The 20274-nt window shown below is 54.9% G+C and overlaps 1 protein-coding gene across 1 annotated transcript in view; it reads right to left on the reverse strand.

The window, feature by feature from the left end:
• Nucleotides 1-1964: 1964 nt before the first annotated feature.
• LOC135976431 (immunoglobulin superfamily member 1-like) overlaps nt 1965-20274 on the reverse strand; it is a 32643-nt gene continuing 14333 nt past the window's right edge. Inside the window, exons 3-4 of the mRNA XM_065571896.1 lie at nt 15550-15560; nt 1965-2403 (exon numbers count right to left, since the gene is read on the reverse strand). Of these exons, the coding sequence (XP_065427968.1) occupies nt 2043-2403; nt 15550-15560 (372 nt within the window). The 3' untranslated portion in view covers nt 1965-2042. The remainder of the gene's footprint in view (nt 2404-15549; nt 15561-20274) is intronic.

Consider the following 20274-nt stretch of genomic DNA (forward strand, 5'->3'; position numbering starts at 1 on the left):
TTTACTTGGGGTTGGTCCCGCTTTGAGCAGGGGGTTTGAGTAGATACCTCCTGAGTTCTCTTCCAACCATAATCTTCTGTGATTCCCCAGCTGGCCCGAGGCACGGGCAGATCCAGGGGCCCCCTGGCAGAAATTCTCTTCCAGATCCAAGAGTTTTCCTGAGCCAGAATCCCGGCCCTGCGAGCTTGGCTCCCAAACCCACAGACACGGAGGCGCAACTGCCTAGTTCTTGGGTTCTTTATATGCCGTGTGTGGCTCCTGCCTCATTCACTGTGTCCGGACTGCCCTGAACACAGAGCGACTCACGGGCTGGACTTTGGCGCCTGGCACGGCAGGGCCTGAGCCCCACATAGGAAGGGAGTCAGCCCCCCGGGAGGCAGGGAGGGGTCTTTATCCCCATTCTACAGGCCACAGACAGATTCACTTTCCTTAGTGAGCTCCCAGGGGCAGGGACTGTCTCTTCACTCTGTGTTTATGCAGCGCCTGGCACAGCAGGACCCTGATCATGGCGGGGGCCCTTCATGCTCCCCCAACACAAGGGATCCAGCGCTATTGAGGCCAGCGTTTGCAGAGGTCTCCACTAACTGTGGGTGTCTCGGTTTGTGGGCGCTCGGCCTGAGATCCCCCAAGATTGAGGCCCCCCCACAAGGAAGGAAACTTTTGAAAACTGCGACGTGCTCCCATCACACAGAGTCTGTGTCTGCGCCAGGAGCTGGGCCAGATCTCCTGGGTCCCAGCCCAGTGCCGTGTCCACCAAGCCACCGCTTCTCCTGCAGCCCCTGCCTCATTCAGCCCCGGCCAGGGCACTGCCTGGGGCGGGGCCTGGAGAACAGAGGGGAGGGGATCATGGGATTAAATAGCGACTCACGGTTCCTACGCACAAGGGGCAGCGTTAAAGTCGCCTCCCTGCCCCGAGTCTCCAGGGGCTGCTGCTCCCCCCTGGCTGGGGAACCCCCCAATGACTCCATCTCCGCTCCCTGGCCGGGTGTCCCCTCTGAGGGGTCAGGGCTCAGGGCAGAGCCTGGCTCTGAGCTTCCCATTGGCACCGAGCCCCAGTGAGGATCTTGCTGGGGGTGGGGATGGGAATGGGGACGCTGAGCCGGGCCCCTCACCTCTCACCACCAGCTCCACGGGGTCGCTGGGGTACGACACGGCAAACGGCTCCGATCTGCTGTGATAGGAGCAGCTGTAGCTCCCGCCGTCCTCCCGGCGCACGTTGCTGCTGGAAAACACAGCCTCGTTGTCGTCCGAATCCACAGGTGGGAAATGGCGTCGCTCTTTATTCAGCACGAACCGCATGCCCCGGCGCTGTCCTCGACACTGGATGGCCACGGCTCCCCCCAGGGAGACCCCCCCGCTGGGGCTCAGGGAGATGCTGGGTTTGGGGTAGCTGGGCTCTGCAGTGGGAAGCAGACAGGCCGTGAGACGCAGGCCCCGTCACTCAGTCCTGGGGTCCGTCCTCACCACGTGGCCACAGTGGTGGGTCAAACCCGGCGGCCCTGGGGACGGGCTCCTGGATGCCTTTCCAAAGGGGCCAGAGTTTCCTCTGAGCCCTGGGCTAACTGTATGAGCCACGGAGCAACCCCAGCCCCTTGGGGCCCAGAGCTCTGCTCCCTAGCAGGAGACAGGCCAGTTCAGTCTCCAGGGTCCATTCACTGCCTGACTTCTCTGCTGGGAGGGCTGGGAGCCAGGACTCCTGGGTTCTTTCCCCGGCTCAAGGAGTGGAGTGGGGTCTAGTGGGGAGACCAGGGAGGATGGGGCCAGGACTCTTGGGTTGTCTGTGCACAGCACCACCACTGACTTGTAGGGGACTGTGCAAGTCTCTACTATACACTGAGGTTTATAACCTTCAGCTCCGCCCATCACCCCATAACCGATGTGTTGTCTGGGAAAGGTCCCCTCTGCTCTGCAGCTCCCCCTGGGGGCAGGGATCCCCCTCCCTCTGCCCCAAATCTCCAGTGGCTGCTTCTCCCCCCTGGCTGGGAACACGAGGTGACTCCGTCCCTCTCCCTGGCAGGACGTCCCCTCTGCTCGGCCCAGGGCTAATGGCAGAGCCTATCTCTGAGTGTCCCATCAATGCAGAGACCCCCTGAGGGTCTGGCTGGGTGTGGGCCTGGGAGCCGGGCCACTGAGCCAGGCCCCTCACCTGCTACAATGATCTCGACGGGGTCGCTGAGATATGACAAGCGACTCTGATCCGTTATGGAGCGATAGTCGCAGGTGTAATTTCCTCCATCTTCCCAGCTGACAGTGGAGATGGGAAATTCAGCCACGGTCCCATCAGGCACCGTCCGCACCTGCAGATTCGGGTGTCCAGCTTTACGCAGAAAGAACTCCATGCCCGGGGACAAACTCTCACAGCGGATGGTGACGTTTCCCCCGAGCGCCATCACCCTGCTGGGGCTCACCGAGATTGTGGGGTTGACAAATTCACGCCCTGCTTTCAACAAGAGAAAGGAGTTAAACAGGGGAGACACAGCCCCCCGCCTCCTCCCGCCACAATTCAGTCCATCCGTCATTCGGCCTCTCTAGAAGTCTGTCCCCTACCAGGGTAATCACTGGCTGCCCACGGGGTTTGGGGGCCAGGGATTTACCCAGACATATCTGAGGACCCGGGCTGCATTAAAGATCACCTGCCCCCTCCGGCCCCACCTGAGGCCAGCCAGAGACCCTGACCAGTGGGCCCCCTGCAGCTCTGCCCCCCGCCCCGGGGTTGGAAATAGTCTGTGACTGGTGGGAGTCGCACAAGACCCAACTTTTCCCCAGGCCTTGGGAACAGGGGGCTGTGAGTGCAGGGGAGGGAGCTGTTGGGGGTGGATCTGGGAGTGGGGGAGGATCTGGGGGGTTCTCCCCACGGCTGCACTGACCGGAAATGAGGGGATCTAAAGCCCATGGACGAACCCTGTTAGAGTTTATATGAGCTGAAATAAATCCATGTGATAACCCCCCACCCTCAATCCTCACAGCCTGGGGGGGCGGAGAGCAGGGCTTTGAACCAAGGGATGGTTCCTGCTTCGTCAGACCCCGGGAACCAGATCCGGCTCCTAGTTACTCACTGGCGGTGGGTGGGGGAGGGACAGAAGAACGGGGATGGGTCTGAATTCACAGGGGGAGTTTGGGTTGAGTTTTGGGGAAGATTCATGGCTCAGTTCCTCTTTTCCCCACCCCATGCATCCCCTCCCCTGTCCTTGATGTTACCATCTTCCCCACAGACTGATACTCACCTCCCCACACCCTGCTGTAACCGGCCAGCCAGCAACCTGGAGAGGAGACGGCTCGTTAGTGACCAGAGCCCAAAGCAACTGGATCCTACAACCTCATCTCAGATCCCCCCATGGTGCACGCTCGAGCCTCAGATCCTGCCCCCGTTGGATACACACCCGGGTCTTGGATCCCATCCCCCCCAAGGGACACATGCCCTGGCTTTATCCGATACTCACTGAGGAGGACGATGGTGAGAGCAGATGCCATGATGGGGACAGTGAGGGGCCCCTCAGGGCTGCCACCAACACCCCGGAGCCCAGCTCCACCGAGCCCCAAATAAGGAACTCAGCTGGTGGCTCCAGCTACAGGAAGTCGACGATGTCTCATCTCTTCCTGCGTCCATCACACGTTGTCTCTAATCTGCAGGCGAAATCTAGAGCAGCCAAAGCAAGCAGTGTCCCTGCAAAACCCAGGAAACCCTGGGCCCATCAGCCTGGCCAAGCATCATGCAGCTCCCAGCTTGTCTATGTCTCTGTGGGGAGGGGGGAGAGGTCACCCTCAGTGCACCCTGCAGCATTGGGGAAGGTGCATCGGGCTGGAGCCAGGAGACCACAGGGTCTTGTCTTCAATCTTCCACTGACCACTACAGTAGAACCTCAGAGTTACGAACTGACCAATCAACCACACCCCTCATTGGAACTGGAAGTGAGCAATCACATGGCAGCTGAGATAACTTAAAATCACAAGAAAAATACAGAACAGTTCTGTGTTAAACATAAACTGCTAAATACATCAAGGGAAAGTTTTAAAAGAAAGATTTGACAAGAGAAGGAAACTGTTTCTGTGCTTGTTTCATTTAAATTAAGCCGGTTAAAAGCAGCATTTTTCTTCGGCATAGTTAAGTTTCAAAGCTGTATTAAGTCCATGTTCAGTTGTAAACTTTTGAAAGACCAGTGTGACGAAGTGGGGGATTTTCTTGGTTTTCAATGGTTGGCATGCAGAGGGGGTGGGACTCAGTTTTCCTGGGCGTTACTGGTTTAACGCGGTGATGGGAGAAGGAGTTTGTTGTTACAGAGGACCAGCGATGGAACTTGGGACCCCAGCCAATGACCTGGAGAATGGAGACCCCAGCGACTGGGGACCTGGTGCCCAGGCCAAGAGTCACAACAAGTTCTGGCCAGGGGGAGGACAATGGGCTGTGAAGAGAGGACCCCAGTGACCTGACCAGCCGGTTCCAGTCAGAGGGGCCAGAGGACGGAAGAGAGGAGAAGAGGCCTAGGTGACCCAGTTTACCTGGATAGAGGACAATGGACAGAGGCAGGGCTTGGGGCTGGTGATATCAGATGCATCAACCCCTTTGGGGGATGGAAGCTCCGGGGGTCCAGAGCGACTGGACTCCCTGAGTGGGCCACGGCAAGAGAAAGGTGTGCTAAGGCTCAGAGAGGTGCAGCTCCATGAGGTGGAGGGGCCTGACCCCGGGAGAGAATGGATCCCCGAGAAAGGCTGTCACACTGAAGGGAGATCCCCCCAGGGACCATAACCAAAAGGGGCACCCCCCACAGATCGAACGGGGCCACGAGTGGGCACCACCTGTGAGTCTGTGACAGCCAGGGCCCCCGCTCCTTATTCAGCCTCTAGTGCCAGCCTGTCCTTTCCTGTCCAGTTCAGGCACAGTGCGCCCCCGGCCCATGCTCCCTCCTCCCCCCAATAGCAACCCATCCAGCCCCCTGCTATCCCCACCCCATGCACTGCTTGTGCCCAGATTGCTGGGTCACACCCACCCACGCTGCCCCTCCCTGATCCCAGCCAGGATTGGCAAGTGCCCGGGTCCAAAGGTGGGCTGGGAGGCTGGGAACTAGCTGCTGAGAGGGAAAGGGGGGGGGGTGCCCAGCCTTCAAAATAGAACCCAGGAGTCCTGGCTCCCAGCCTCCCACTTGCTGTAACCACTAGACCCTAGTCCCCTCCCAGAGCCAGGGAGAGAACCCAGGAGTCCTGGCGTCCAGCCCACCAGTTCTAACCCATTAGGCCCCAATAGCTCACTGGTGCACTAGGGAGTGCTATGCTGCATGCAACAGGAGGAGGGGCTCAGTAGAGGGGTGCTCTCCCCTGGCAGTCAGACCTGGCTCTGATACCCCAGTGCACTGCTAGGGGGCGCTGTGCTGCAGGGAGTGGGGCAGAGGTCACTAGGGGGCGCTCTCCCCTGGCCATCAGTGCTGGCCCCAGTGTTAAGTAAAGTTCCAATTACTTCTGCGGAGAGAAATCCTACAAAAACCTGTGCGACAATTACAGCCGTGGCCATCTTCACATCCCCACCGGTGTTCTCGGCTCTGATGGACCTCTCAATAGACAAGCATCGCTAGCAGGATGATTCCTGCTGGGCTTTCCCTTGGGTCTGCCCTCTTTGATACTGTAGTTCTGACCACACCTAACACATAAGAACGGCCAGCCTGGGTCAGACCAAAGGTCCATCTAGCCCAGTATCGTGTCTGCCGACAGTGGCCAATTCCAGGTGCCCCTGAGCGAATCATCAAGTGATCCATCCCGTCGTCCTCCCAGTTAACAGCGGCTGCACCACACCCCTCACCCTTTGGCAGCGGTCTTTCCAGGGCTCTGTCTGTGTCCCATTCCCATGGCCCCGCCCCAAAGGGCCCACGTGGGTCCCACTGCCAGCCCCGCACAATGGGGCCTTCTGTGAATCTGGGTCACTGCTGGAGGGGGAGTTTGGGGGGATTCCCTCCCCTTCCCATCCCCCAGGATAGCCCCAGCAGGAGCCGGCCCCCGCGCTGGGCAATGATGTGGGATAGGGGGATCCCGCAGGGGACCTGCCCCCCTAGGGAGTCCAGTGAGAACAGTTGGTGCCTCCCCCAGGAGCACGCGCGCATGTGTCCATCCAGCCCTGCCCCCTGCTGGTGTCTGTGTGTGTCCTGCCCCCTGGTGATGTGTGTGTGTGTCCAGCCCTGCCCCCTGCTGGTGGGTGTGTGTGTGTTCTTGTGTCCAGCCCCCTGCTGGGGTGTATGTGTGTGTGTGTCCTGCTCCCTGCTGGCTGCTCCCAGCCCAGGGCAGTATGAGACACTCTCCCGCGCTCAGGTGATGGGAAGAAGGTGTTGCGGAGTGTGGGGGAGTCAGGGCCCTGCACCCCTCTTCCCGAGATTCACTGCGACTCTCAACCAGCCAGTAAAGCAGAAGGTTTATTTAAGGACAGGAACACAGTCTCAAGCAGAGCGTGTAGGTACGACCAGACCCCCTCAATTAGGTCCCTCTGGGAGGTTCAGGGAGCTTAGACCCCAGCTTGGGGTTCCCTGCGTTGCACCACCCAGCCCAAACCGAAATTAAACTCCAAACTCCTCCCGCTGCTCCTCTCCTTTGTTCAGTCTCCCGGGCAGAAGGTGTTAATTCTCCCCACCCCCGTTCCTGGCTCAGGTTACAGCTCAGGTAGCTTCCTTCAAGGGAAGTCCCCCCTCCTCACTGCAATCCCCCTGCAACATTCCCAGGTCAAATCTGCCCTGCTCCCTGCTCCGTCACATCTCTCCCCCCTTCAAGACTGAACTGAGCGGGGTCACTCTGACCAGTGACCTGGGGAAGTTCAGGGCTCCCTCTCCGGGACAATGCGTCCGCTATCAGGTTGTCACGTCCCTTCACATGGACCATGTCCATGTCATAATCCTGCAGGAGCAGGCTCCATCTCAGGAGCTTGGCGTTGGCTCCTTTCATCTGGTGCAGCCAGGTCAGGGGAGAGTGGTCGGTGTGCACGGTGAAGTGACGCCCAAAGAGATATGGCTCTAGTTTCTTGAGTGCCCACACCATGGCCAGGCATTCCTTCTCGATGGCCGCGTAGTTCTGCTCCCGGGGTAGCAACTTCTTGCTCAGGTACACGATGGGGTGTCTCTCCCCCTTTTCATCCTCCTGCATTAACACCGCCCCCAGTCCTGTGTCTGAGGCGTCGGTGAACACCATAAAGGGCTTGTCAAAGTCTGGGTTTGCCAGAACTGGGCCACTGACCAGAGCCTCCTTCAGCGCCCGGAGAGCCTCCTGGCACTCCTCGGTCCAGACCACTTTGTCTGGCTTCCCCTTCTTGCACAGCTCAGTGATGGGGGCGGCTATGGCGCTAAAGTGGGGCACGAACCTCCGATAGTATCCTGCCATCCCAATAAAGGCTTGGACCTGCTTTTTGGTTTGAGGAGCGGGCCAGTCTCTGATCACCTCCACTTTGGCTTTAGGCAGCCGCTTCCCACCCGGTGGCCTAGGTAGGATACCTCAGCCATCCCCACCTTGCACTTCTCCGGTTTTACGGTCAGCCCAGCCTTCTGGAGTCGGTCCAGCACTTGTCTAACCTGGGATATGTGGTCCTCCCAGGTCTGGCTAAAGACACAGATGTCATCGATATACGCCACGGCAAAACTCTCCATCCCCCTCAGTAGCTGATCCACCAGGCGTTGAAAGGTGGCCGGCGCTCCCTTGAGGCCGAAGGGCAGGGTCAGGAACTCATAGAGCCCCAGAGGGGTGACAAAGGCCGATTTCAGCCTGGCATCTGCATCCAGCGGCACTTGCCAATAGCCCTTTGTAAGATCCATGGTGGTAAGGTACCGAGCACCTCCCAGCTTGTCTAGGAGCTCGTCCGGCCTGGGCATGGGGTAGGCATCGGCTACAGTGATGGCATTGAGCTTCCGATAGTCCACACAGAACCGGATCGACCCGTCCGTCTCTCATTCTCCTCCCGTTCATGCTGATGCTGTCTCTCTTTCTCCTCCCATTCATGCTGACGCTGTCTCTCTTCATGCTGTCTCTGTTGTTCACGATCCTCCAGCTCTCTCAGTTTTAGCTCTTTCTCCCATTCCAGCCAATTCCGCTCCACGGATGCCGAACGTCGCCGGGAGGATCCTCTGCTGGCCGGCGAGCTTCGCCGGGGGGATCCCCTGCTGGCCGGGGGGGTCACGGCGCCTTCGGTATTTGCTGGGCTCCTCCCCACCCTTCCCCTAGGCATAGGAAGGAGGGGTCTCGGGAAGCCCTCAGCAGCCGGCTGACCACTCCCAGCTGGGACAGACACTGGGGCCTGCGCTGCATTTGCCAGGCTGCTTCCCTGAGACACAGGGATCAGTTCATTCGCGCGATCTTCCTCCTCCAGCCGGGTAATGAGCTGTGCTTTGGTGAGCCTCCCAATGCACAGCCCCCTCTGCTTGCACAGCTCCACCAGGTCGCTCTTAAGCCGCTTGGCATACATCTTCCTGCTGGCCACTCACCGGCCTGTGTGCTCACAGCTCCCCACAGTTCCCAGGGGGACCCCTAGTGTGCCAGCCCTTCTCGAGGTCACCGCCTCTCTGCCAGGGTCGAGCTGCAGACTCCTCCGCCCCTGGGACCACTCGCTGCGATCCCCCCGGGGGACCCTGTTACTGCAAAAGTCCTTCTCGCTGGTCACACACTCCCAGGGGTAATAACCGTCTCTCTCTCACTCTTCAGCACGCCTGGTCCCCGTCAATCCCCCTTCGTTTTACTGCTCCCCAGTCACTTACTGCAGGAAGCGCCGTCCACGGGGTGCAGTAGATCCCACCGCTGCCACCAGTTGTTGCGGAGTGTGGGGGAGTCAGGGCCCTGCACCCCTCTTCCCGAGATTCACTGCGACTCTCAACCAGACCCCCTCAATTAGGTCCCTCTGGGAGGTTCAGGGAGCTTAGACCCCAGCTTGGGGTTCCCTGCGTTGCACTACCCAGCCCAAACCGAAACTAAACTCCAAACTCCTCCCGCTGCTCCTCTCCTTTGTTCAGTCTCCCGGGCAGAAGGTGTTAATTCTCCCCACCCCCGTTCCTGGCTCAGGTTACAGCTCAGGTAGCTTCCTTCAAGGGAAGTCCCCCCTCCTCACTGCAATCCCCCTGCAACATTCCCAGGTCAAATCTGCCCTGCTCCCTGCTCCGTCACAGAAGGGCAGAGCCCTGGTACTTCACAGCTGGTCCCGTCCCGGGTGAGCTCCCTGCGCGCTCCCAGCACTGACCCGACTGGAAATTGAAGGGTGTCCCCCGAGCCGGGGCTGTTTTGTCACACTGGCCAGCCGGGCATTTCCAGCCCCTCGGCAGCGCTTGGCTTCTTGCTTAATCACCCCCCCCGGGTCACAGCAGTGTTTATTTTCAGGCATTTCCCCTGTTGCGCTGTTGGAGAGGTGCTGAGAGGGGCCAGGGCCGGGGTTCCAGGCACCCTGCAAGAGATTTGTGTTGAGTGAAAGGGCCAGAGTGGCACAAAATGATGTGGTTTAAGGATTTTCCTCGATTTTTATCCATTGAAATATTGAGAGATGTGCAAAATTATGGGGGGTGGTGTCAGGCCATGGCGAGGTCGGATGATAATTACGACATGACAGCAGATGGGGAGATGCAGGAGGTTAAGAACATAAGAACGGCCAGACTGAGTCAGACCAAAGGTCCATCCAGTCCAGTATCCCATCTCCCGACAGTGGTCAACGCCAGGTGCCCAGAGGAAATGAACAGAACAGGGAATCATCATGTGATCCATCCCCTGTCGCCCATTCCCAGCTTCTGGCAAACAGAGGCTACGGACACCATCCCTGCCCATCCTGGCTAATAGCCATTGTTGGACCTATCCTCTGTGAACTTATCTAGTTCTTTTTTAGAACTCTGTTATAATCTTGGCTTTCACAACATCCTCTGGCAAGGAGTTCCACAGGTTAACTGTGCGTCGGGTGAAGAAATACTTCCTGTTGTTTGTTTGAAACCTGCTGCCTATTCATTTCATTGGGTGATCCCTAGTTCTTGTGTTATGAGAAGGAGTAAACAACACTTCCTGATTTAGTTTCTCCACACCAGTCATGATTTTATACACCTCTATCGTATCCCCCCTTAGTCATCTCTTTTCCAAGCTGTTTGAAAGTCAATAGAGGTGCTGCACTTTGGGAAGAAAAACCAAATGCACAAGCACAGGATGGGGGCTCACTGGCTTGGCAGCAGCACTCCTGAGACAGAGCGGGGAGCTGTGGTGGATCATCACACCCTCAACGTGAGTCAGCAACGCGATGCCGTTGCAAAACAAAAGGAAATGCAATGTTCGGCTGCATTAACAGAGGTGCAGCGTGCAAGTCACGTGCAGTGAGAGTACCGCTCTGCTCAGCGCTGGGCAGGCCGCGAGTGCTGTGTCCAGTTCTGGACACCGCTGTGTAGAAAGGATGTGGAGAAACTGGAAAAGGATCCAGACGTGAGCGACAAAGGGGTCACCTCACCTAGGGCGCCCCCCTCGGGTGGCTGAAATAGGCCTCAGCCAGGATCAGCCCCAGGACAAGCAGGACCACGGCGCCCAGCCCCAGATGGGCGATGTTGGCGTGGGTAAAATCTGGGTGCCCCGGGGGGGGGGGCTGCTGTGGGGGGAAGGGGAGAGTCACTTGCCGGCTCGGATGGGGAGATGAGCAGCTGGCGCTGCCCCGGGAGCGGAGCCCCCACCGCCCCCCATCCGGCAGGTCTGGCTCTGGGGCCTCAGCTTCCCCAACAAAGTGGTTGCCCAGGTGGATGAACAGCCCCTGCCCTGAGGCCCCACCCCCCACTCACTCCATCCCCCTCCCCCTGTCGCTCGCTCTCCCCCCACCCTCACTCGCTCGCTCATTTTCACCAGGCTGGGGCAGGGGATTGGGGTGCACCAGGGTCCCTTTGCAACCGGGTGTTTGGGTCAAAAACCAGACACCTGGCACCCGAGCCCCAGGTGCCCCCCGGGCACCCAGCTGGTCCCATCCCCAGAGCCACCCCTAGATCCTGTCCCTCTCCTGGGATCCCCCAGTAGCTTCCAGGAAGTAACCTACAGGGCAGGAGGTGCGGAAGGAGCTGGGGGTCTGGTGGTAAGGGAGGGGGAGGGGCAGCCTCCCCCTGGGCTCATACACGAAGAGTCACTGCCCCCGTCCTACCCAACCAGCCCCAAATACAGAACAGTTCTGTGTTAAACATAAACTGCTAAAAACATAAAGGGAAAGTTTAAAAAGAAAGATTTGACAAGGGAAGGAAACTGTTTCTGTGCTTGTTTCATTTGAATTAAACTGGTTAAAAACAGCATTTTTCTTCAGCATAGTTAAGTTTCAAAGCTGTACTGAGTCCATGTTCAGATGTATGAAGTCAGCTGTAAACTTTTGAAAGACCAGTGTGATGAAGTGGGGGATTCTCTTGTTTTTTCTTTGGCTTTCCAATGGTTTGCATGCAGAAGGTGTGGGACTCAGTTTCCCTGTTACTGGTTTAATGAGGTGATGGGAAGGGAGGTTGTGGTGAGAGAGGACCAGCGCGGGAACTTGGGAGCCCAGCCAATGGCCTGGAGAATGGAAACCCCTGTGACTGGTGACCTGGTGACTGGGAGGCCCAGTTTGGGAGTCACAGCCCGTTCTGGCCAGTGGGAGGACAGTGGGCTGCGAAAAGAGGACCCCGGTGACCTGACCAGCCGGTTCCAGCCAGAGGGGGCCAGAGGACAGAAGAGGGGAGAGGAGGCCCAGGTGACCCTGTTTCCCTGCACAGAAGACAGAGGCGGGGCTTGGGGCCAGTGATCTCAGATGCCCAGCTGGGAGCAGGGGGGGTTGGGGCTGGAGAGGGGGAGCAGGCAGAGCCCACCTGGAGGCAGGGGAGGCTGGGATGTGCTGGGCTGAGGGAGGCCAGGCCTGAGGCCCTGACAGTTTCCTGTGCTGTGTTTAGATGCTCAATAAACCCTCCTGTTTTACGCTGACTGAGAGTCACTCTAGTCTAGAGAACAGGGGTGCATCATCCTCTTCAAGGGGTGGAGGCCCCGGGGGTGCAGAGCAAGTGGACTCCCTGAGGGGGCCCACAGCGAGAAGCAGGCATGCTAAGGCTCAGAGAGGTGCGGCTCCAGGAGGTGGAGGGGACTAATCCCGAGAGAGAGAGTGGACCCCCGAGAAGAGCTGTCCCACTGAAAGGGGCACCCCGCACAGACCGCACGGGGCCAAGAGTGGGCACGATCTGTGAGGCCGTGACACCCCCCACCGGGGAGGTGAACTCACAGGAAAGTACCTCTGAACTCTGAGTCTCCACTGACCAAGGACAACACCGGTGTGGGGGGAGGGAAAACGGAGGGGCAGGTTATATGAACATTTGTTTGTTGAACTATATAAACTTTATAACTTATATAAATATAAGTTTCCGGTAGGCCAAGATTTTTAAAAGGCATTATATTCCAAGATTGTTTTCTCACATTGTTGCTATCTTGAGAGGTTATTATGTTGGGGAGTTTCTGTATTAAATATTTTTATTATTATAATTAATTTTTACATAAGAACAGCCATAGTGGGTCATATCAAAGGTCCATCTAGCCCAGTATCCTGTCTTCTGACAGTGTCTGTGCCAGGTGGCCCAGAGGGAATGAACAGAACAGGGAATCATCAAGTGATCCATCCCCTGGTGCCCATTCCCAGCTACTGGCAAACAGGCTAGGGACACTCTGAGCATGGTGTTGCATCCCTCCCCATCCTGGCTAATAGCCACTGATGGACCTAACCTCCAGGAATTTATCTAGTTCTTTTTTAAATCCTGTTATAGTTTTGGCCTTCACAACATCCTCTGGCAAAGAGTTCCAGGGATTGACTTTATGTTGTGTGAAGAAATACTTCCTTTTGTTTTTTTATAAAACCTGCTACCTATTCATTTCATTGGGTGACCACTAGTTCTTGTGTTCTGTGAAGGAGTAAATAACATTTCCTTATTCACTTTTTTCACACCAGTCAAGATTTTATAGAGCTCCATCATATCCCCGCTTAGTCGTCCCAATCATTTTAATCTCTCCTCCTGTTCTATACCCCTAATCATTTGAGTTGTCCATCTCTGTACCTTTTCCAATTCCAATCTATCTTTTTTGCGATGGGGTGACCAGATCTGCATGCAGTATTCAAGATGTGGTGTACCATGGATTTATATAGCGGCTCTATGATATTTTCTGTCTTGTTATCTATCCCTTTCCTAATGCTCCTTAACAATCTGTTCGCTTTTTGACTGCCACTGCACATTGAGTGGATGTTTTCAGAGAACCATCTACAATGACTCCAACATCTCGTTCTTGAGTGGTAACAGCTAATTTAGACCCCATCATTTTGTATGCATAATTGAGATTGTTTTCCAATGTGCATTACTTTGCATTTATCAACACTGAATTTCATCTGCCATTTTGTTGCCCAGTCACCCAGTTTGGTGAGATCCCTTTGTAGCTCTTCGCAGTCTGTCAGGAATGTAACTATCTTGAATTGTTTTGTATCATCTGCAAATTTTGCCAACTCACCGTTTACCCCTTTTTCCTGATCATTGATGAATATGTTGAACAGTAATGGTCCCAGTACCGACCTCTCAGGGATACCACTATTTATCTCTCTCCATGCTGAAAACTGATAATTTATTCCTACCCTTTGTTTCCCATCTTTTAAGCAGTTACTGATCCATGAGAAGATCTTCCCTTTTATCCCATGTTGGATTACTTTTCAAAAGTCAATTTAAATAATTTTAAAAAGATATATATATTTGTTTTAAAAATCTACAACTGTTATATGTTTTGGTGTAATTTGCATTATCCTTATGTTAAATTTGCATTATCCTAACAAAACATTTAATTTATTCATATCTCTTTTATATGTTGCAGATCAAAGTGAAAATGAAGACAAAAAACAATGCAACAATTTTTCCACTCAAAGGCCTCAAAAACCAACCCAGGTGAAGAACACACCAAGAACCAAGAATATATCAACATGTCATGTGAAGGTTCAAGTGGTATATCGACATCCGACCAGCCCCAAAGCACAAATACAGCTACCGACTGAAGAAACAGTGTCTCCAAAACCTAAAGGCAGTTCCCGATGTTTGTCAGTCAAAGTGTTCCCATTGATTGAAGTTACAAAAGGTGGCTACTGGTGCACCTCTTGCAAAAAAGCTTACGAAGAAGGAAAGCTTCCCAGTGCTATAATTGGTAAAAGTGGAGGAGCTTGGTTTGCCAGACCGATCAGCAAAGCCAATGCTACGTGAAAAGGCTGCAAAACACCAGGGCTCTAGACTGCATCAACATGCAGAAAGCCTTATAAGCCCACTTTCAAAGCCAATTTTAGAAGTACTTAATGAGGCTGTTAAGAATGCTGGAGACACAACACAGTTCATGCGAACAAACATGGCTGTGGCATCATACTTTCTATTTAAGCAAGAGATACCACACACTACAAACTGGAGGCCAATGTTAAGTGCACTGTCACTTGTTCATCCTGAAGTTGAACACTGGTGGACCGGCAAATGCTCACTATCTTTCTGCAAGAAACTCAGCCATTGGTTAGAAGCATGTGGTGCAACAGTGAAAGACTCAACAGTTGAAAAAGTGAAGAACTCTCTCACCACATTCAAAAAATTTGCATACATGGCTGATGAATGCACCGATGCAAATGGGCGTCAAGTATTAAGTCATTGTATATGTTATCTTGATGTCAGTGGTAGGCCAGTGGATGCATTTCTAGATGTTCATGTTATAGAAGACACATCGGTTGCATCTGTGACAACCCACTTCTTAGAAGGGTTAAATGCTTGTCAATTGGACCCCAAACAGATATCTGCTTGTGCATTTGAAACTTCTCTGGAAGACATGGTGGAGTCCAAGCTTTACTCAGAGAAAAGTGTAACCCATAATATTACCCAAAATTAGGCCAGCTAGTAAGCTTAGGGAGGACTAATGACCCACCAGAGTTTGGCAGAAAGCAGCACGTTTATTATACTGAGAGCTAAGCTCAAAAGAAGAGGGGGGCACACTCACACTTGCATACTCATGCTCCCAGGACAGGCACGGCACTGGAGATGTCAGGATCCTTCAAGGGAAGTGTCCCACAGCGCAGTGATGGACGGTGCAATGAAGGTAAGTCTTCCCGAGGCAGAATGGAAGGCAACGTGGCAAACCACTGGCCAGGCGGTCCGGGCGAAGGGCCTTCACGGGAGGTACAAGCTTGTGAGTGCACTCTGAGCACATGGCCCCTTCCCCTTTTAAGGACCTGCTCCTCATGGCCTGCGACTAGAGATGACCTGTTTGTGTCTGGTTGGTCAGACTCCACCTCGGGCAGTGTCCATGCAGCGTCCATGCAGTGGGTGTGTGATTGCTGCCTAATCAGAGTCCCAGACACCTTGTCTACCTGGGAGATCTTCTGATCTTCCATCTGTTCAACCAGCCCATTCATCCCACAAGCATTCCAGGGGGGAGGGGGAGGGATAAAGCCACTTCACAGGTATTCAAAGAAGGAGAGAAGACAAAATGGGGTGGGGGGTGGAAGATGTAACAGACCTTTTGAACATACAGGTTATACAAAGCATACAGATCACTGCTGCTCCTACAACACTAACCTCCCCTATACACACTGCAGAGGCCTTCTACTCCAACTAGCGCTAGTATGAGCTGCAGAATCTTCAAACAACATTAAAAGAGCCATAAATTTAATTATCAGGGGGTAGCCGTGTTAGTCTGTATCCACAAAAACAACAATGAGTCTGGTGGCACCTTAAAGACTAACAGATTTATTTGGGCATAGGCTTTCGTGGGTAAAAAGAAGTGAGTTTTACCCACGAAAGATTATGCCCAAATAAATCTGTTAGTCTTTAAGGTGCCACCAAACTCCTTGTTGTTTTTATAAATTTAATGTCTTCATTATATTCTTTTTTTCAGCAAGAGTGCAAAAAGACTGAATATCTTGGAAAATATAGAAGATACACTGGGTCTGATGTTCATATTAGTCCAACCTGGGAAAACCCACCGGCTTTGTCATGAGCGATCCTTTGCAGTGTCTTAAAATTACTGCTACCATTATTACTGGCTTTGGTAAGTATCTATCAAGATGGGATGGATCTAAGTAGTGGGATGGATCTAAGATGGATCTAAGTAGTGAGGCTACAACAGCAACTTCTAGATTCTTCTTAACCTCTAACTAGCTTTTACAGAACCCTGTCCTATAAAACACCAATAGTTAAGTGGAGTGCGGCACTACCAGCAATGGGGCTGCCATGTGATCAGGACAGAATAGAGAATTCGAACACAGAATGGAATATCATGTGACAAATGAATGAAGATTTGACTTCAACTTCTTTTTTATCATCACTAGTGGCTCGACCCGATCTTTGTGCTATGTTTCCTGGAATGAATGAAGTAGGAATTCATCTTTTTCTACTCCCAGTCACAACAGCTACAGTTGAGCGTTCTTTTTCCTCATTGAATAGGATTTTGTGTTCTGAGAGAAGTCATGGGAATGAACTATTGAGCATATCAATTGAAGGAATGGAAGTACCGGACACACAAGAAGGCACCGAAGATGAACACACTGCGTTCAAGAAGTTCATTAAAGTGTGAAAGTGAAATGACTTATATTAAAGAAATAGAATGAATTAAAGAATGCTGTATGTGCCTTTAAGTAGAAATGAGAAATGCTTCAATCCAGGTGTCAGGAAAGTAGACATTAAGGTAGAACAATTGCTTCACTTAAGGGTGATTGGTGAAGCATTAGCCTAGATCGATAAGAGTTAGTAAAGAAGCAGGATATGCATATTGTGTCCCAGGTAAATTTTACAATTTTGCTCTCTTTGTCCCTTTGTTTAGTTCGCGCCCTCCGCTTGGCCTGCAGTGAATGGACCCTGGAGACTGGACTGGCTTTTCAACCGCTAGGGAGCAGAGCTCTGGGCCCCCAGGGGCTGGGGTTGCTCCATGTCTCATGCTGTTAGTCCAGGGCTCAGAGGAAACTCTGGGCCCCTGTAGAAAGGCATCCAGGAGCCCGTCCCCAGAGCCAGCAGGTCTGACCCACCACTGAGGCCGTGTGGTGAGGACAGGCCCCAGGACTGAGTGACGGGGCCTGCGTCTCATGGTCTGTCTGCTTCCCACTTCAAAGCCCAGCTACCCCAAACCCCACATCTCCGTGAGGCCCAGTGGGGGGGGTCTTTCTGGGGGGAGTCGTGGCCGTCTGGTGTCGGAGGCAGTACCGAGGCATGTGGTTCATGCTGAATAAAGGGGGACATCATTTTTCACATGTGGATTCAGTCAGGTTTGGGGCTGTGTTTCCAATCAGCAATGTGCGCTGGGAGGACGGCGGGAGCTACAGCTGCTCCTATCACAGCAGATCGGAGCTGTTCACCATGTCGTACCCCAGTGACCCTGTGGATCAGGTGGTGAGAGGCCCGGCTCAGCGTCCCCATTCCCAGCCCCACCCCCAGCCAGACCCTCCCGGGGGCTCGGTGCCAATGGGACGCTCAGAGCCAGGCTCTGCCCTGAGCCCTGACCCAGCAGAGGGGACACCTGGCTGGGGAACGGGGACAGAGTCACTATGGGGTTCCCCAGCCAGGGGAGCAGTAGCCCTTGGAGACTCGGGCAGGGAGGCTACTTTAACGCTGCCCCTTGTGCGTAGGAACCGTGAGTCGCTATTTATTCCTGTGATCTCATCACCTCTGTTCTCCAGTCCCCGGCCAGAGCTGAATGAGGCTGGGGCAGCAGAAAAAATTGTGGCTTGGTGGACATGGCGCTGGGCTGGAACCCAGGAGATCTGGTTCAGCTCCTGCCGCAGCCACAGACTAAGTGTGATGGGAGCACGTCACAGTTTTGAATGTGTCCTTCATTGTAGGGGACCCTCAATCTTGGGGGATCTTAGGCCAAGAGCCAACTGTCACGGAGTATTGGGGGACTCAGGGCCCTGCACCCCCGGCTTCCTGCGATTCACCATGACTCTCAGCCAGCCAGTAAAGCAGAAGGTTTATTTGGATGACAGGAATACAGTCCAAGACAGGTCTTGCAGGCACAGACAACAGGATACCTCTCAGTTAGGTCCAGCTTGGGGTCCCAGGGCATCCCAGCCCACCCCCCTTTGGGGGGTCAGAGCCATCTCTGCCTCCCAGCCATCTCTCCAGCTTGCTTCCAGCACTCTGCCTTCAGCGACCCCTCCCACAGCCTTTGTTCAGTTTCCCGGGCCAAGGTGTCACCTGGCCTCCAACCCCTTCCTGGGTTCTCATGTTACATGCTCAGGTATGTTCCCTCGGGCAGACTCCCATCCCCCAACGCAGACCATCCCAGCCACACTCCCCTGTCAGCATTCACACACCACCGTAAGAACAGTCCCAGTTCGCCACATCTCCCCCCTTCGAGACCGAACTGAGCGGGGTCACTTTAACCAGTGACCTGGGGAAGTTCGAACCTACCCCCATTCCCATGGATGCCCCCGCATCCCTCCCATTCTTTGGTGAGAATTACACCAGGCCCCTCCAGTTTCATGCCCCCCCCTTAGGTCGGGGCGCTTGATGGCACTCGCAGTTCGCATGTGGGCAGGTTTATGCGGCCTGTGCCCTTTTCCCATCCCCATACCTCTGGGGTTCCAACTGGGCTGTGGTCTTCTCCCAGCGCTCCAGTCTGGAGGTCTGTGCTTTGGGCTCTCTTGGTTTAGAGCCGTCCTTTTAACCTTGGCCACCCTCCGGAAAGGATCCTTTATGCTGGGCAAGGGTCCTAAAGCTGTTTTCCCCTTGTCCCAGGCCTTCCTCCCCCTCTGACAGGGGTCACAGGATCCGCAGTACTGTCGGACAGTAACAAAGACCCCAGGCCAGTAAAAGCTCCGTAGCAGCCTCTGCTGGGTACGCCAGGTTCCCTGGTGCCCTGAGAGAGGAATGTCATGGGCCCGGCACAGCAGCTGGCGGCGATACTTCTGGGGTACCACCAGCTGCCTCCTGATCTCCCCTGACTCCATTTTCCCTGGGGGAGCCCATTCTTGGTACAGGAACCCCTTCTCCCACAGGAACCTTTTCCGGCCACCTCGTCCCATGGTCTGTACCGCATTGAGGTCGGCCAGGTCCCTTATCTTCTGCAAGGAGGGATCTCTCTGTAACTCGGCCTGGAACTCAGCAGCTGGGACAGGGATGGCCACCTGCTCTTTCTCGCCCGCTGGGTCTGAAGCTGCAGCCTCCCTGAGCCGTGTCCCTGGGCGTTCCCTCCCCACCAGGTTAGATTCCTGCGCCTCAGGCAAGGCACCCCCCCAAGGCCAGGGCGCAGTGCCCCTCGCCGGCTCTGACTGCGGGTCACAACCAGTGCCCTTTGGGGGTTGCTTGGCCAGTTCTCCAGGTCCCCCCCCATCAATACCTCAGTGGGCAAATACGGGTGTACCCCCACATCCTTGGGGCCCTCCTTGGCCCCCCACTTCAGGTGTACCCTTGCCACGGGCACTTTGACTGGTGTTCCGCCCACCCCCGTCAGGGTCAGGTAGGTGTTGGGCACCACCTGATCTGGGGCCACCACTTCAGGCTGGGCCAGCGTCACCTCTGCGCCCGTATCCCAGTATCCATTGACCTTCCTCCCATCCACCTCCAGGGGAACAAGGTACTTTCTCCGGAGGGAAAGCCCCGCGCCTACCGTATAAACCAAAAACCCTGAGTCTGGAGCATCCAGCCCCCTAGAGGAGCTGGCCTGGGGCCCTTCTCTCTCTTGAGCAGTTGATAAGCTGCCAGCCCCTCTTGTGTGAGAAGCCTGCCCCTCGTCCGTCTGGGCCTCTACCAAGTTAACCCAGTGCGGGTTCGGTCTGTTCAGTCCGTCCTTGAGCTTGGGGCACTGGGCCCGAACGTGGCCTCTTCGGCCGCAGTAATAGCAGCTCATGTCCCGTGGGTCCCCTCGAGCCGGTCGGTTGTCCCTGACGCTGGGCATTCCCCGTGGGAGGGGGTTCCCTATATTCCCCCTTTGGGAGGTCCCAGGGTGACTCTCTCTCTGCATCGCGGCGGGCCTGTTCCTTTGGGGCTCCTCCCTGCCACCCCCTGACCGGTTCTTTACAAACTCATCGGCCAGCCGCCCTGCGTGTCGCGGGTTCTCTGGCTTTCTGTCCACCAACCACAGCCTCAGGTCGGATGGGCACCACTCATACAGTTGCTCCAGTACCAGCAGTTTAATCAGGTCCTCCTTCGTCTGGGCCCCATCAGCCCACTTGCTGGCGTATCTTTCCATGCGGACGGCTAGTTGCAGATATGAGATCTCAGGGGTTTTATCCTGACTCCGGAACCTTTCCCGGTACATCTCAGGAGTCAGCCCAAACTCTCGTAGCAGGACCTTTTTGAATAGTTCGTAGTCCCCTTTCTC

The sequence above is a fragment of the Chrysemys picta genome, chromosome 17 (genome assembly GCF_011386835.1).
Source record: "Chrysemys picta bellii isolate R12L10 chromosome 17, ASM1138683v2, whole genome shotgun sequence".
NCBI classification, from domain to species: domain Eukaryota; kingdom Metazoa; phylum Chordata; order Testudines; family Emydidae; genus Chrysemys; species Chrysemys picta.